We start from the raw sequence: 16,561 nt of genomic DNA on the forward strand, positions 1-16,561 counted from the left end.
ATATCCATTTGCATGATAAATGTTTCTCCATCCCCTCGCTTTCAATCTGCAGGTGTTTTTAGGTCTAAAATGAGTTTTCTGGGGCGCCTGCGTGGCTCAGTTGGTTAGGCAACTGCCTTCGGCTCAGGTTATGATCTTGGAGTCCCGGGATCGAGTCCCGCATCGGACTCCCTGCTTGGCAGGGAGTCTGCTTCTCCCTCTGATCCTCCCCCTCTCATACTCTCTGTCTTCCATTCTCTCTCTCAGATAAATAAATAAAAAATCTTTATAAAAATAAATAAATAAAAAATAAAATGCGTTTCCTGTAGGCAGCATTTAGATGAGTCTTGTTTTTTATCTGTTCTGTCACCCTAGATCTTTTGATTGGAGCATTTAGTCCATTTACATTCAAAGTAATTATTGATAGGTATGTACTTATTGCCATTTTATTACTTGTTTTATGGTTTGTTTTCTGCAGTTTTTGTCTGATCCTTTCTTCCCTTTCTCTCATCATTCAGCAATGCAGTGATGTATTTGGATTTCTTTTTATTATTTGCATGTTTATGAATGGTTTTTGATTTGTGGTTACCATTAGGTTTTTATATAACCTCTGCTGCATATTAGCTAAAGTCTATATTAAGTTGATGGTCATTTAAGTTTGAACCATTCTTTACTCCTCTCCTCCCCAAGTTAGGTATATGGTGTCATAGTTTACATCCTTTTATTTTGTGAGTTCATTTTACTGCTTTTGTGCTTCCTATAGTCATGCCTTTTTTTTTTTTTTTTTTTTAAGATTTTGTTTATTTATTTGACAGAGAAAGATAGCGAGAGAGGGAACACAAGCAGGGGGAGTGGGAGAGGGAGAAGCAAGCTTCCGGCTGAGCAGGGAGCCTGATGCGGGGCTCAATCCCAGGACCCTGTGATCATGACCTGAGCCGAAGGCAGACACTTAACGACTGAGCACCTAGGTGCCCCCATGCTGTCTTTTTGATCTTTCCTTTTCACTCAAAGAATCTCCCTTAAGATATCTTGCACAGGGCGCCTGGGTGGCTCAGATGGTTAAGCGTCTGCCTTCGGCTCAGGTCATGATCTCAGGGTCCTGGGATCGAGTCCCGCATCGGGCTCCCTGCTCCTTGGGAGCCTGCTTCTCGCTCTGCCTCTCTCTCTCTCATGAATAAATAAATAAAAAATCTTAAAAAAAAAAATTCTTGCACAGCTGGTTTAGTGGTCATGAACTCCTTGTTTTTGTCTAGAAAACACTTTATCTCTCTTTCCATTCTGAATGATAGCCTTGCTGGATAGAGTATTCTTGGCTGCAAGTTTTTCCCATTCAGCACTTTGAATACATCATGTCACTCGTTTCTGGCTTGGAAGGTTTCTGCTGAAAAACCCACTGATAGCTTTATGGGGTTTCCTTTGTATGTAACAGTCTTCTTTTGTCTTGCTGCCTTTTTTTTTTTTTTTTTAAGTTTTATTTATTTATTCGAGAGAGGGAACACAAGCAAGGGGAGTGGGGGAGGAAGAAGCAGGCTCCCCGCTGAGCAGGGAGCCTGATGCGGGCCTCAATCCCAGGACCCTGGGATCATGACCCGAGCCGAAGGCAGACGCTTAATGACTGAGCCACCCAGGCGCCCCTGTCTTGCTGTTTTTAATATTTTTTTCTTTACCACTATGTCTTGGTATGGATCTGCTTTTATTGATTTTCATTGGGGGTTCTCTTTGCCTCCTGGATCTGGATATCTGTTTCCTTCCCCAGATTAGGGAAGTTTTCAGCTATTATTTCTTCAAATCAGTTCTCTGCCCCTTTTTTCTCTCTTCTTCTAGGACTCCTATAATAGGAATGTTACTGTGTTTGATGGAGTCACTAAGTTCCCTAAGTCTCTTCTTATTTTGCATAATTCTTTTTTCTCTCATTTACTCATCCTGATTACATTACTCTGTCCTCTAGGTCATTAATTAATTCCTCTGCTTATTCCAGCCTCTTGTTCATTAATTCCATCAAGTGTGTGTCTCATTTCGTTTATTGAGCCCTTTATCTCTGCTATGTTATTCCTTACCTCTTTGTTAATTGTTTCACTTATCTCTTCCACTCTATTCTCAAGTCCAGTGAGTATTCTTATGATCATTGCTTTAAATTTTTCATAAGGCATATTACTTATATCTGTTTTCACTTAGATCTCTGGCTGTGGCCTTGTCCTGTTATTTCATTTGGGACAAATTCCTGTCTTCTCATTTTGTCTAGTCTCTGTGCCTATCTCTGTGTGTTAGGAAAGTCAGCTATGTCTCCTGTTGTTGAGGGTAATGGCTTTATGAAGAAGAGGTCCTATAGTGCCCTGCAGTGTATTTTCCCCTGTTCCCAAGGGCCTGAGACTTCCAGGAGTGTCTCCAATGGAACATCATGTCTTTAATTTATTCTGTATCCTTTGTCTCTTCATTCCCTGACCTCCCAGCCTATAGTACCTGTTAGGCCTTGTTATAATGGTCTGAGTCATCAACACATGGAATCAAATACTACATTATATACTAGGTTCTACTTAAAGAAAATTTTATAGATCGGAGTCTTTCATGAACTAGGTAATACTGATTAATATGCATAGACTGTCAATCACAAAGGACAAAATCTTTAAGCAAACTGGATTATAAAGTATTTCTGTATGTAACATTTCAGTAGGCACTTGACTAAAAGGCTTTTTTAAACTTAATCTGAGCAACAGAAATGTAAAATCCTTAATATATTTGGCTCCTATCCTTGGTCATCATATCATCAGTTTTTCCTGGTAATTTTTTTTTCCACAAAAAGAAGTAATGATATTTTAATTGGTTATATTTAATTTAAGCAAATTGGGAAATTTTTTTTTGTTCTGTACTAACATCAGTTTACATGGAGGTGTTTACATACCTGGGCCAGTTTTCTTTCAGCGTGTGTGTCTTAATCATTTTTTCAGTGAAATAAATGACTATGATTTGCTGGTAGAATGCTAAAGCTGAAACTGTTTCTGTCAAGTATGTAAGAAATATCTGCATATCACCTAGCCAACTTAAAATTATTCTCAGGTGCTGTCCATTAATATACCCAGATGGTACTACAGGTTTTTCTCAGTAGGAAATGTGGCTTAAGGTATCCTTAAGATGGTTAATGCTTCTTTCCACATGAGCTGGGCAAACTTTAAGAAGTCCATAGCCATGGAACAGTTTTGTTATGGTACAACTTCAACCTTGATCCCAGTACTTTAAGAAATACACCTGAAAGAGTTTTTTTATTTATTGGAACCACTTGGTCTAAAAGTATGACCACTTAAAGCCACATGGGGCACGTGGAACTTTTTTTTTTAAGTTTCACCAAAGAACAGAAAAACTTGTGCCTCTGTGGACTGAGGCACTGTGTCCCCTCTTTCTGAAACCTGCTTACAGGGTGAGTAGCGGTGGTGCTTTTACCCCACTAAGGTCTCTGTTTGCTCCATTTATGCTGCCAGACTTCCCAACTTTGACATGTCATGGGCTGCTTTCCAGTTCTATGGCTTGCACTTAAATAAACATTATCCTTGAACATAATCCTCAATCTGAGGACAGTAAATTAGGAACTCTCTTTAAGAGACATTGTGAATATATATCCTTATCGTGTTTCAGGAAGCTAGATTATTTGGATTAATTGCTCTTTGAACATAAGCTCTTTGGCTGTAGTTTCTACAGGTTAGATGGTGCACTCTTTATGCACACAGCCCCCACCTACCCTTTTTGAATAGTGTCCACCAGTGACACTGCTGTGCCAAGACCTCTGATTTTCTAAAGAATTTGTTCTGTCTACAATTACTCGGGAAAAGAAAGGCAGTTTTCTTTTAATGTTCTAACTCTCGGCAGCACTTCTTACACTCTGTCAGCCTGTTTACCAGAGTTCTTTGAGAGGTGTAAGGGGGATGTTAGTGGCGGGCTTGAAACTGGACCCTGCTGCTCTGAGAGAATACATTTGGATTCCTTTCTTTTTTTTCTTAAAGTTAAGAATCCTAATCGTAATAGCTGTGAGTCCCTCAGAGTGGATATGCCAGGAAAGGTTTGTTCTGCACAATAGTCAGCCTGGGAGCTAAAGTTAGAAACAAACTGTAAGTGCGTTAGTGCTGCTGCGCCAGTTTGTAGCCCTGGAATAATAACTGTCATCAGTGTGGCTGTCTGGGCAGCAGGCAGAGGGCTGGGGGCAAATTAGTAAAACAGATGAGGGGGATTTCGTGACCCAGGAGAACAGAGATCTGGAGATGTGGCTGGGCTCTGGAATTAGGATTTGATTTGCTCTTTTTCTTAACCATACCCGAAATAATAATCTTTATTAAAGGAGGTATCATGTAAATCCAGAGTCATGATAAACCACTTTCCTATAATTTGTCCTTATTTTATTTGTCATCAGTGTAGAGGTCTGTTCATTTGTTACTCGAAATATATTTGTGCTGAGATAATATTTAAATGAGGCATTATGTATAGTGGATAAAAGTAAACTTGATGTCCTTATCATCTTATTTGTAGCAGACTCAGGAATTTAATTAATGATACTTAATGTCTAGATAAAGAGTAAAAATAACTTTTATTTCTTTAGCTCCCTCCTTGGGCCTGTGGATTCATAATGGATACAAATTCAGACCCGAAGAACTGCCCCTTTCAGCTTTGCTCTCCAATACGTCCCCCAAAATATTACACGTACAAGTTTGCAGAGGGCAAACTGTTTGAGGAAACTGGGCATGAAGACCCAATCACAAAGACTAGTCGTGTTTTACGTCTGGAAGCCAAAAGCAAGGTAAGTCTTTATAACCTCAACTCGAGCCCCCATCTACTGCAGGCGTAGGCGTGCTATCTGTCAGGCACTGTGTGGTTGCTGCTGGTGTTACATTAGCATGGTTCTGTAAAGTGGATCTCACATACCCCGGTAAGACCCAAATGATTTTTAGAGGATACATGGATATTTTTTAAACTTTAATATTGATTTTTTTTTTTTTTTTTTTTTAAAGATTTTATTTTTTGACAGAGAGAGAGACAGTGAGAGAGGGAACACAAGCAGGGGGAGTGGGAGAGGGAGAAGCACGCTTCCCAGCTGAGCAGGGAGCCAGACGTGGGGTTCGATCCCAGGACCCTGGGATCATGACCTGAGCTGAAGGCAGACGTTTAACGACTGAGCCACCCAGGCACCCCAATATTGATATATTTATTTAACATGGATTAGAAAAAGTATAACTAGCATATATCAAGCTCTTGAGTTCACATGTTGTTTATATTTGAATTTTTTTTTTTTTTTTTAAGATTTTATTTATTTATTTGAGACAGAGAGAATGAGAGACAGAGAGCATGAGAGGGAGGAGGGTCAGAGGGAGAAGCAGACTCCCTGCCGAGCAGGGAACCCGATGCGGGACTCGATCCCGGGACTCCAGGATCATGACCTGAACTGAAGGCTGTCGCTTAACCAACTGAGCCACCCAGGCGCCCCTATATTTGAATTTTTAAAGTTGACTTAAATAGCCAAAGTTGGTTTCTAGTTATGGCAAAAATTGTGAAGTTGGTAAGCAATTGACTAGAGTGAGCTAGACTGATACAGTCCTGCCTTCATGGAGCTTAAATCTAGCAGGGAAGATGACCGATGTTGAAGGAGTAACTGCTTATGTACTGACTGCTGCAAAGGAAGCTGTACTGAGTACAGTGGAAACATGACACAGGGACCTTCCCTAGGCTGGAGAGATCACAGAAGGCTTCTCCGAGGAAGTGATGTCTCAGGTAGGACCTCTAAGATGATTAAGAATTAAGCTAGAGAGGTGCCTGGGTGGCTTAGTTGGTTAAGTGGCTACCTTTGGCTCAGATCATGATCCCAGGGTCCTGGGATTGAGCCCCGCATCCGGCTCTCTACTCAGCAGGGAGCCTGCTTCTCCCTCTTCTTCTGCCCCTCCTCCAGCTTGTGCTCTCTCTCTCTCATTCTCTGTCTCTCAAATAAATAAAATCTTTCAAAACAGAAAAAAAGAATTAAGCTAGAAAGGGGACAGGAGGAATCCATTTTGTGTGGAGGCCCTAAATTGAGGGAGAAATGGTGCATTCAAGAAGTATAAAAGAGGGGGCTGCCTGACTGGCTCAGTCAGAAGAGCCCAAGACTCTTGATCCTCAGGGTCATGAGTTTGAGCCCCACGTTGGGTGCAGAGCTTACGTAAAATTTAAAGAAAGAAGTATAAAGAAGGGCATTACGGCCAAAGTATAGTGTAAAAGAGGGAAGACAAGAGAGTGAAAAGTAGAAAAGAAAGTTTGTGCAAGTGAGGAATAAATTAATAAACTGTGGCCTTGGGTTTAAGGAATTTTCAGACCTTAGCATACCAAACAACAGATAATTTCATATGTGCTGGCAATGGATTGTGACGAAGCCTTTTGTCTTTATGAATTTTTTTAACTCATTGATTTTCTTTTAATAACTTTATTTAAATTGTATTTTTCAATAATACATTTCTTAGAAGAAATGCAAAAATGCAGAATGTGTAAAGTTTAGATGACTACTTCCAGTTCCTTTGCTGTTGCTATACCTCTTAGACATAATTATTGTTTACCATTTAGTGCATTACCATCCAGATTTTTGTGTTTTGTTTTTTGTCAACAAATACATGTTTAGGTTTTGTTCCACTTTAGAAATGTGGGATTATACCAGTCTTTCAAAATGTTGTAGTTATCATACCCCAAATGGGAAGAACAGTGAAACTAGTTCTTGGGGAACCCAGGGATGCTTTATGAATTAGGGAAGAAGGGAGAAAGTGCTCAGTGGAAGCTACTATTTTTTTTTTTTTAAGGTTTATTTATTATTTTAGAGAGAGAGAGTGCATGCAGAGAGGCGGGGTGGGGCAGAGGGAGAGAGAGAATCTCAAGCAAACTCCATGCTGAGCAGGGAGCCCACCGCAGGGCTCAGTCTCACGACCCTGAGATCATGACCTGAGCCGAAATCAAGAGTCGGATGCTTGGGGCACCTGGGTGGCTCAGTCATTAAGTGTCTGCCTTTGGCTCAGGTCGTGATCCCAGGGTCCTGAGATCGAGCCCTGCATCAGGCTCCCTGCTCGTCGGGAAGCCTGCTTCTCCCTCTCCCCCCGCTTGTGTTCCCTCTCTCGCTGTGTCTCTCTCTGTCAAATAAATAAATAAAATCTTTAAAAAAAAAAGAAAAGAAAAAAAGAGTCAGACGTTTAACCAACTGAGCCACCCAGGCGCCCTGCTGCTATAACTTTCCACAGGCATTTTTGCACTGCTGATGAACTCAGATCCAGCCCATCACCTCTTCTTTTTCGTAAGTTTTCAACCAGCAAGTTTTTCTCTGATTGATTTAAGTTGGGGAGATGAAAAGACAAAGATAATTTATAGAAATTAATCTACCTCATTTTATAAGAATGAATGAATCTGAGAAGTGAAACTCCAGTTACACTCGGAACAAGCTGAGTGTGATAAGGAATGATGAAAGATTGCCTCCTTATTTGATAATATTCCAGTGCCCCAAAGGTAAGTTTTCACAATGAGAATGAAAAAAATAGGGAGAGTGGCTTGGTTATATTATTTTCCTTTTGTTATTCTCTCTTATTTTATGTAAACTAGCACTGTTTCACTAGTTTCTGTAAGGGTGAGAACCAACTTCTCTGCCCTTTTTCTATGAAAGGAAGATCAGAAGTAGTTCAGATTATGTTAATTTTGTCTGTCCTGACATGCCTAGTTTCAGTCAGTTTGTGATTAATGAATGTGAACTACACTGGGGAATAAACTAGCCCTAAGGTAATTTAGATGTTAAAATTTATAAAACTTAAACCACTATTAAACATTTAAAAAATAAAGGTAGGCCTTTGAAGAGGATGAGGGTGGATGTCAGTAGTGGTCAGTAAGAAATTCTGGTGCTAATGGTTGAGGACTGCCTATAGCGGACAGAAAATTGAGCTGTTAAAACTTTAATCAGCATGTTTATAAATATTCAAAGATGAGAAATGTCAGTATCTAGCCATAGGTATAGGAAAAATGCTGTGCTCGTATGTCTAACCTTGATAGGTATATATTGACTTAGCTTGAAAGAAAAAAATTACAGTAATGGTAGTGAAAAACTCCTTAAAATCACTTTACTGACATGAAAAGCTGCATTTAATAAACTGTTTTCAAGCCAGAGTCTTGACTGCTCTTTTCTAGTTCATATTACAGGTCAGCAGTATAGCTGAAAATGGGGACGAACCATGATGTATTTTATTTCTTTTTTTTTTTTTAATTTTATGTTATGTTAATCACCATACATTACATCATTAGTTTTTGATGTAGTGTTCCATGATTCATTGTTTGTGCATAACACCCAGTGCTCCATGCAGTACGTGCCCTCTTTAATATCCATCACCAGGCTAACCCATCCTCCCACCCCCCTCCCCTCTAGAACCCTCAGTTTGTTTTTCAGAGTCCATCGTCTCTCATGGTTCATCTCCCCCTCCGATTTCCCCCCCTTCATTTTTCCCTTCCTACTATTTTCTTTTTTTTCATGATGTATTTTTAAAGACCATAACTCTGTTGTCTTTATTTTATTTATTTATTTACCTATTTATTTTTAAGTAATTTCTACACCCAACATGGGACTCGAACTCAGAACCCCGAGATCAAGAGTCACATGTTCCACTGACTGAGCCAGCCAAGCACCTCTCTGTTGCCTTAATTAAATGAAGTTTGTGCTCAACATCAATAAGTAATGCATAAAACCAGGGATAAGCTGTTTTAAAAGACTCTTACTTACATGCATAATAACTCTTCATTTCCAGGATGGAAAATCAGTGCCAATGACCATTTTCCACAAAACGGATTCTGAGGACTTACAAAAGAAACCTCTCCTGGTACATGTATATGGAGCTTATGGAATGGATTTAAAAATGAATTTCAGACCTGAAAGGCGGGTGTTGGTAGACGATGGATGGATATTAGCATATTGCCATGTTCGGTGAGTCAGCAGCATTTCACCTGGCATATGAGTGCTAGGACATCGTGACAGATGTCCAGCATAACAGTGTATCGGGGAACAAAGTTTATTATCTCAGTTGTGTTATTGAATTTGTGTATTCCTAAACATATGCTGGTGGAAGTGGATTTAACAGACTAGTTGATAAAGGATAGATTTTTAGGACCTTGCAACAGATTTGTAGAATTGATGTACCAGTCTGGGTACTAATCTCAGTAATGTTATTATTTCCATTTAATTCTCTTGAGTTTAGGTTTTTCTAAAATAGTCTCTCAAGCTAGATCCTTTTTCCACTCTGACTTCCATTTATTTTAGCTTTTCAAGACACAAATATTATTTTATGTTTCTGCTTAAAATCCTTCTCCACCTCCCCATCTCCAAAATAAAATCCAAACTCCTCGGTGTAGTATTTAACATCCTTGTGATCTGGCTTATCTCTGTAGTGATAGTTATCATTACTACCCAAACATGTCCTGCACTCCAGCCACATACATCCTATATATTCAGCCTTTGTTACATCCTTTCAGATGATAAACTCTTTCCCCTCTGTTCCTTTCACCTGCTGTGTCTTGATGTTTTCCCTTTCTTTGCGCTTCTGGGAACTCCTTTTCCTCCAGTCCTCAGCTTAGGTATCATCTCCTTCTTAAGCATTTGTTTTAGGAAGTATATACCCCTAACCTGACAGGTGGATGTTTTCTACTGCCTCTAGGATAACCTTAAATACACTTGTGTGAAAGCAGTGACCACATTGCTTGGCAGCTGTTTTCTTTCCCCCCAAAATTATGTTCTTCAGAGCAGGACATTTTTGCTTTTTTGTATTTTTAAGGCTGGCATTTAGACCAAACTGTAGCAGGCACCCAAAAAATACTTGTTGAGGGGCACCTGACTGGCTCAGTCAGAGCATGCAACTCTTGATCTTGGGTCATAAGTTCAAGCCCTACATTGGGTGTAGAGCTTACTTTAAGTGAATGAATAAAAAGAAAATGACGGTGATTCTTATTTTTTAAAAAACATTTGTTAAATCCATTTTTGACTGTTATCAGGGATTGGCAAACCTCTTCTCCAAAAAGCTAAATAATAAATATTTCAGGCTTTTTTTTTTTTTTAAGATTTTTATTTATTTATTTGACAGAGACACAGTGAGAGCAGGAACACAAGCAGGGGGAGCAGGAGAGGGAGAAGCAGGCTTCCCGCGGAGCAGAGAGCCCGATGCGGGGCTCGATCCCAGGACCCTGGGATCATGACCTGAGCCGAAGGCAGACGCTTAATGACTGAGCCACCCAGGCGCCCCACATTTCAGGCTTTGTAGGCCACATATGGTCTCTTGTATATTCCTGGTTGTTTTCTATTTCTCCCAACCTTTAAAAATGTAAAAACCTTTCTTAGCTCTAAGGCCATTTAAAAACAAAGCAAAACAAAAACAACAATGGCCTCCAGCTACAGTTTGCCGACCCTGACCTACATCATTAATATTTTTTTCCCCACTAAAAGATTTTTTTGCCCTTTAATTTCAGAGGTGGTGGTGAGTTAGGCCTCCAGTGGCATGCTGATGGCCGGCTAACTAAAAAACTCAATGGCCTTGCTGACTTAGAGGCTTGCATTAAGACGCTTCATGGCCAAGGCTTTTCTCAGCCAACTCTAACAACCCTGACTGCTTTCAGTGCTGGAGGGGTGCTTGTGGGAGCATTGTGTAATTCTAATCCAGAGCTGCTGAGAGCTGTGACTTTGGAGGTGAGTATACTCTGTTCTCTACTATGTACAGAGTGGGGAGGCATGAATCATAGGCTACTTTAGGAAAAATATTTCCGTTACAGTTTTACCATAGCAAAGCTATGTAGGAGTATAACAAAGCTTTTAAATTTTATTTTTTATTATTATTTTTTAAAGATCTTATTTATTTGACAGAGAGACAGCGAGAGAGGGAACACAAGCAGGGGGAGCGGGAGAGGGAGAAGCAGGCTTCCCCCCAAGTAGGGAGCCCGATGGGGGGCTCAATCCCAGGACCCTGGGATCATGACCTGAGCCGAAGGCAGATGCTTAACAACTGAGCTACCCAGGCACCCCGCTTTTAAAATTTAAACACAGAATTGTAGCTCTGGGAGAACTTCTAAATTTACTTTAACTACTTATCCTTTATCCTTTCTTCCTCCCTGACAGTGTTATTAATTTTTGAGAATTTCCACTGAAGGATATTAATGGCTTTTCTCATTAGTTATTTCTTATTTTTTAAAAACATTTAGAATTGGTGGAAAAGAGACAGAGCATATATGACTCACTAGTTCCAGGGAGTCAGGCAGAGCACACTAACTCTGGAGTCCACGGTGACTATTACTGCCTGTCAGTATTTCAGTCCTAGATGTAGCGGCTCTCCTTTTTTAGATACTCCATTCTTAAAGATCTTTAAGGGATAGTTTTTCTGTATTGTAATTGAAATATCTTGCTTTGATCTTAAAAAATCTCTACAGGTGACCCTTGAATGACACCACCCCCAACCCCACCCCCACAGGCAGTCAAAAACCCATGTATAACTTTGGACTCTCCAAAAACTTAACAGTTGCTATTGACCAGAAGCCTTACCAATAACATAAACAGTGGATTTTAACACACATTTTGTATGTTCTATATGTTATATACTGTATTCTTACAGTAAGCTAGAGAAAAGAAAATGTTATTAAGATGATCATAAGAAAAATAGGTTTGCTTATACAGTACTGTACGTATAGTTATTGAAAAAAATCCAGGTGTAAATGGACTTTAGTATTTCAAACCTGTGTCCTTCAAGGGTCAACTGTATAGTCTTTTCCTGGTGTCCGAAATTATGAAGTGATGTTATAGCCACTCATTTCACCCTCATCATTCTGCTCCTGGTCAAACGTGCTAGAAAATAATGACTGGAATGGAGAGAGTAAATTATTTTCAGGTTTCTTTTATTCTGAGAATGTGGGGTATACACTGTAGGCTTCTATTAAGTAAATAAGTGTTAAATAATCCTGATCTATAAATCTACTTTTTAAGAAGAAATGCTAAGTATAGAGGGAAGAAAACCTATATACAAAGATAATAATAGCAGTTACTTACAGTATAAAGAAAACACAACTTATCTGTGACTTTTAGAAATTAGGAAATAATCAGAAATGTATGTATAAGAATATTTACCCCACATTGCTTATAATAGAGAAGAAGTGGATTCATCCTAAATATCCAACAATAGAGGATTCATAGTTTTAATTAGAAGCACCAAATACTAGCTCTGATGAATTTAAGCAGAAAAGGGATTTATTAAAAGCTATTGGGTAAGGGCAGGTATAGAACCAGTCTTATAGAGGTTGTACAGCCAGAAACATGTCCAAAATATACTATAAAACTGGTCCAGTGAGGGGCGCCTGGGTGGCTCAGTGGTTAGGCGACTGCCTTCGGCTCAGGTCATGATCCTGGAGTCCCGGGATCGAGTCCCACCTCGGGCTCCCTGCTCAGCGGGGAGTCTGCTTCTCCCTCTGACCCTCCCCCCTCTCATGTGCTCTCTCTGTCTCATTCTCTCTCTCAAATAAATAAATAAAATCTTTAAAAAAATAAAAAAAAATAAAAAATAAACTGGTCCAGTGAGGCTATCACTGCGACCGCTGCTGGGCACAAGTCACCTCATACTGCCAGAGCTGCTTCTAAAAACTCAATATAGATGTGGCACTTCTGCCAGAAGAAATTCTCCATGGTCCCTACTTTGAGCCACAAACTTCCCATTCAAAGTTTGGAGCCCATTATGTCTGATTAGGTGGACCCAAGTCATGTGGCTACTCCGTGTGCTGGGAAAACTGCGAAAGGAACTGCCTCGCATTTAGCACCTCCCTAGTGAGAGGCAGGCTCTGCCTCTTAAGGTTAGGGATAGTTTTTTGTTTTTTTGTTTTTTAAGATTTTATTTATTTATTTGAGAGAGAGAGTGAGAGAGAGAAAGAGCACAAGAGGGGGGAGCGGGAGAGGGAGAAGCAGACTCCCTGCCGAGCAGGGAGCCCGATGCGGGACTCGATCCCAGGACTCCAGGATCATGACCTGAGCCAAAGGCAGTCGCTTAACCAACTGAGCCACCCAGGCGCCCAAGGTTAGGGATAGTTTAAATGCAGAAAAGGAGTCCAGATGCTAAGCAGCTGGAAAGAATCGCATTTGCCCACTAGGTTAATGTTAATACAAGAGAAAGCTGAAAAGCATGTTAACAGAAGACAATAAGCTAAGTGAAAAAGGCAGCTGCCATTTTATTAAATGTTTTAACACTGGTTATAAGCCAGGGAGTTATTTTTTATTCTTTCAGTGTGGATATTTTCTGGATTTTCTTCAATTAACATTTATTGCCTTTTTTTAAATATAAAATGTCCAACTGGTTTACTCATACTGGGTTTTTTATTTTTAATTGTGAGAAAATAACAATTTAACATCTTAACCATTTTTAAGTGTACAGTTCAGTAGTGTTATATATGTTCACATTGTTGTGCAATCTCCAGAACTCTTTTCATTTTGCAAAACCAAAACTCTACACTCCCTTCCCCTACCCCTCAGAACCACCATTTTACTTTGTCTCTATAAATTAGACTATCTATACCTCCTATAAATGGAATCATACATATTTGTCTTTTTGTAACTGGTTTATTTCACTTAGATAATGTTCCTCAAGGTCCATCCATTATCGTAGCATATGTCAGAGTTTCCTTCCTAAGGCTGAATAATATTCCATTGTATCATTGTGTATATTTTGCTTATCCATTCATCCATCAGTGGACACTTGGGTTCCTAACATCTTTTGGCTGTTGTTCATCATGCTGCTGTGAATATGGGTATACTTTTCAAGACCCTGCTTTTAATTCTTTGGGATATATACCTAGGAATAGAATTGCTGGATTATATGGTAATTCTAAGTTTAGTTAGAAACTAGCATACCATCTGCACCATTTTACATTCCCACCGACAGTGCACAAGGGTTCCAGTTTCTCTACATACTTGACAACACTTGTTATTTTTAGTTTGTTTTTTTTTTCTAATGGTACCCATCCTAATGGATGTAAAGTGGTAACATTTATTGTTTTTATATAAAATACATGTATAAATAAAGGCATCAAACTAAAAAGTTATGAAATTAGAAAATAAATTCTTTATATACACACGAAACATGATATATAAATTTACCACTTTCAGAGTCTGAAAACGTAAAGGCCAGTTATAAATCACAAGCCCTAGTTAAGGACTGAGTAGATAGTCCACCTCCTGGGAATCCACATGGCTTCTTGACCTTTGTTCTAACAACTTTTAAGTTTCCTAACAAAGTTTAAATTTCTTTGGCTTTTTTTTTTTAGGCACCTTTCTTGGATGTTCTCAACACCATGATGGACACTACACTTCCTCTGACATTAGAAGAATTAGAAGAATGGGGGAATCCTTCATCTGATGAAAAACACAAGAGCTACATAAAACGTTACTGTCCCTATCAAAATATTAAACCACAGGTAATGAAAGACAGTTCTGATACACTGTCCTAAAGTGATAGAAAAAATAATCAAAAGGATACTTCACCCATGCCGAGACAGGAATTTACTAGGGCTCTAGGTTGTTTCCGCTTATAATACCCAAATACCTTTCAGCTCCATCTCTGCTCATAGTCCGTGTTTGTTTCAATTTAATAGTTCAGGAGAATAGACTAGCTATGGTCATGGCCTTGCCAGCCAAGGAAAGGCTGTGCCAGGTACCAAGTGGTCTAGTACTTAGATCTCTCTCAAATGAGAAGAAAATATCTAGCCCCTATATCAAAAAATTGGAGGTAGTTCTTTTTCATAATCTATAAGGTATAAAGGGACCATAGGGAATAATGTAAACTTTGCATCTATTTTCTTTCAGCATTATCCTTCCATTCACATCACGGCTTATGAAAACGATGAGCGTGTACCTCTGAAAGGAATTGTAAACTATACTGAGAAACTCAAGGAAGCCATTATGGAGCATGCTAAGGACACTGGCGAAGGTAGGAGACCACCTGCAGGCAGGGAACCTAGCTAAATGGACTATTACTACCTTCCACATACTACTCAGTAATACACTTTATGCTATAGACAACTGCCCATGATTTTGGACAAACAATTGGTTTTCCTATGTTGACTATTCAGTTGAAGCATATATAATAACTATACCTGCCTTGCCTCTTTTTGAAAGGAAATATTAAAATAAGGTAGGCAAGACACAAAAATAAATTTAAACATCAAATATAACTTAGAGATGTACGGTCATAAAACACTCATTCATTTAATAATATTAATTGAGCTGTTATTCTTGGAAACTTCTGAAAAAGAGATTCTAAAGCTTTTGGTCTGGAGCTTCATTCAGTGCCCAAACTAGCTGCTTTAATTTTCTTTTTTTTTTTTTTTTTTTTTTTTAAAGATTTTATTTATTTATTTGAGAGAGAGGATGAGAGAGAGAGCACATGAGAGGGGGGAGGGTCAGAGGGAGAAGCAGACTCCCCGCCGAGCAGGGAGCCCGATGCGGGACTCGATCCCGGGACTCCAGGATCATGACCTGAGCCGAAGGCAGTCGCTTAACCAACTGAGCCACCCAGGCGCCCATGCTTTAATTTTCTTTAGATCTTTCCATTTCATTGGATAAGAACTCTTACCTTTCTTCCTTAGCAAGACCTTTTGGGCTTAGGGAGGGAAGGACCCACATACAAGTTTTCAATCACCTTGTTTTCACCTTCATGCCTCAGACTCACCCATTGCAATAGTAGCTGTTTCCAGGTCACATGACTCTGATTCCACGGGGCCAGTCTGGCTTCCTCTTGCGTCACAACCTTCTCCATGGGACCCTACAAGTATCTTCCATCCAGTGTCCTCAGCTGCTGGTCCTTTTCCTGCTTTCTCTGTTTCAGAAGTCTGTCTTCTGCCTCCCCCTTCCCATCTCTTTCTTGGTGATGATAGTTTATGCCTTTTTCCTTCACTATTACTTTAATAGCATATGTGGGAGAAGAGGGGAGAAATGAGTCTCAAAAAAACCTAATCGACCATGAGAGATGATGGACTCTGAAAAACAAACTGAGGGTTCTAGAGGGGAGGGGGGTGGGAGGATGGGTTAGCCTGGTGGTGGGTATTGAGGAGGGCACATTCTGCATGGGGCACTGGGTGTTATGCACAAACAATGAATCATGGAACACTTCATCTAAAACTAATGATGTAATGTAGGGGATTAACATAAGAATAAAAAAAAAAACCTAATCGTTTCATATGTTAACTCTTTCAGGCTATCAGGCCCCCAATGTTGTGTTAGATATTCAGCCTGGAGGCAATCATGTGATTGAGGATTCTCACAAAAAGGTATGTTATCAAGCCCTTCTCAGTTGCCGGAGGCCCAAGTAGAGCCGTGCTGTAGTCAACATTCCATTGGTTGCAGCAGGGTTTATGACAGCTGCTTCTAACAGGTCTGTGGCTGAGGCCCAGCGGGGAAGAGGAACGCTGAGTCAGTCAAGAGAAAGGGTTCCCTCTAAACACTTGTGAGCTCTGTTAAAGAAAGTAATGGAATCTTAATTGTTGGGAGCACCTTCTGCCTCTGTCCCAAATAATCAGAGTACCCTTGCCATAAATTGCTGACTTAAGA

General features: G+C 39.8%; 1 protein-coding gene across 5 annotated transcripts in view; it reads left to right on the forward strand.

Annotated features, from left to right (window-relative positions):
• Positions 1-16,561, forward strand: part of PREPL (prolyl endopeptidase like) — a 57,649-nt gene that overhangs the window by 38,338 nt on the left and 2,750 nt on the right. For all 5 annotated transcript variants that reach the window (XR_004678605.1, XM_035001649.1, XM_035001648.1 and 2 more), the window contains 6 exons: positions 4,562-4,759; positions 8,751-8,926; positions 10,459-10,675; positions 14,281-14,430; positions 14,819-14,942; positions 16,208-16,281. Coding sequence is in view for 4 of the 5 variants with exons in the window: in XM_035001649.1 (XP_034857540.1) it covers positions 4,562-4,759; positions 8,751-8,926; positions 10,459-10,675; positions 14,281-14,430; positions 14,819-14,942; positions 16,208-16,281 (939 nt within the window). In the remaining variant the exon portion in view is untranslated. The remainder of the gene's footprint in view (positions 1-4,561; positions 4,760-8,750; positions 8,927-10,458; positions 10,676-14,280; positions 14,431-14,818; positions 14,943-16,207; positions 16,282-16,561) is intronic.

Source organism: Mirounga leonina, unplaced genomic scaffold, assembly GCF_011800145.1.
Source record: "Mirounga leonina isolate KUSES-001 unplaced genomic scaffold, KU_Mleo_1.0 Mir_125, whole genome shotgun sequence".
Classification (NCBI taxonomy): domain Eukaryota; kingdom Metazoa; phylum Chordata; class Mammalia; order Carnivora; family Phocidae; genus Mirounga; species Mirounga leonina.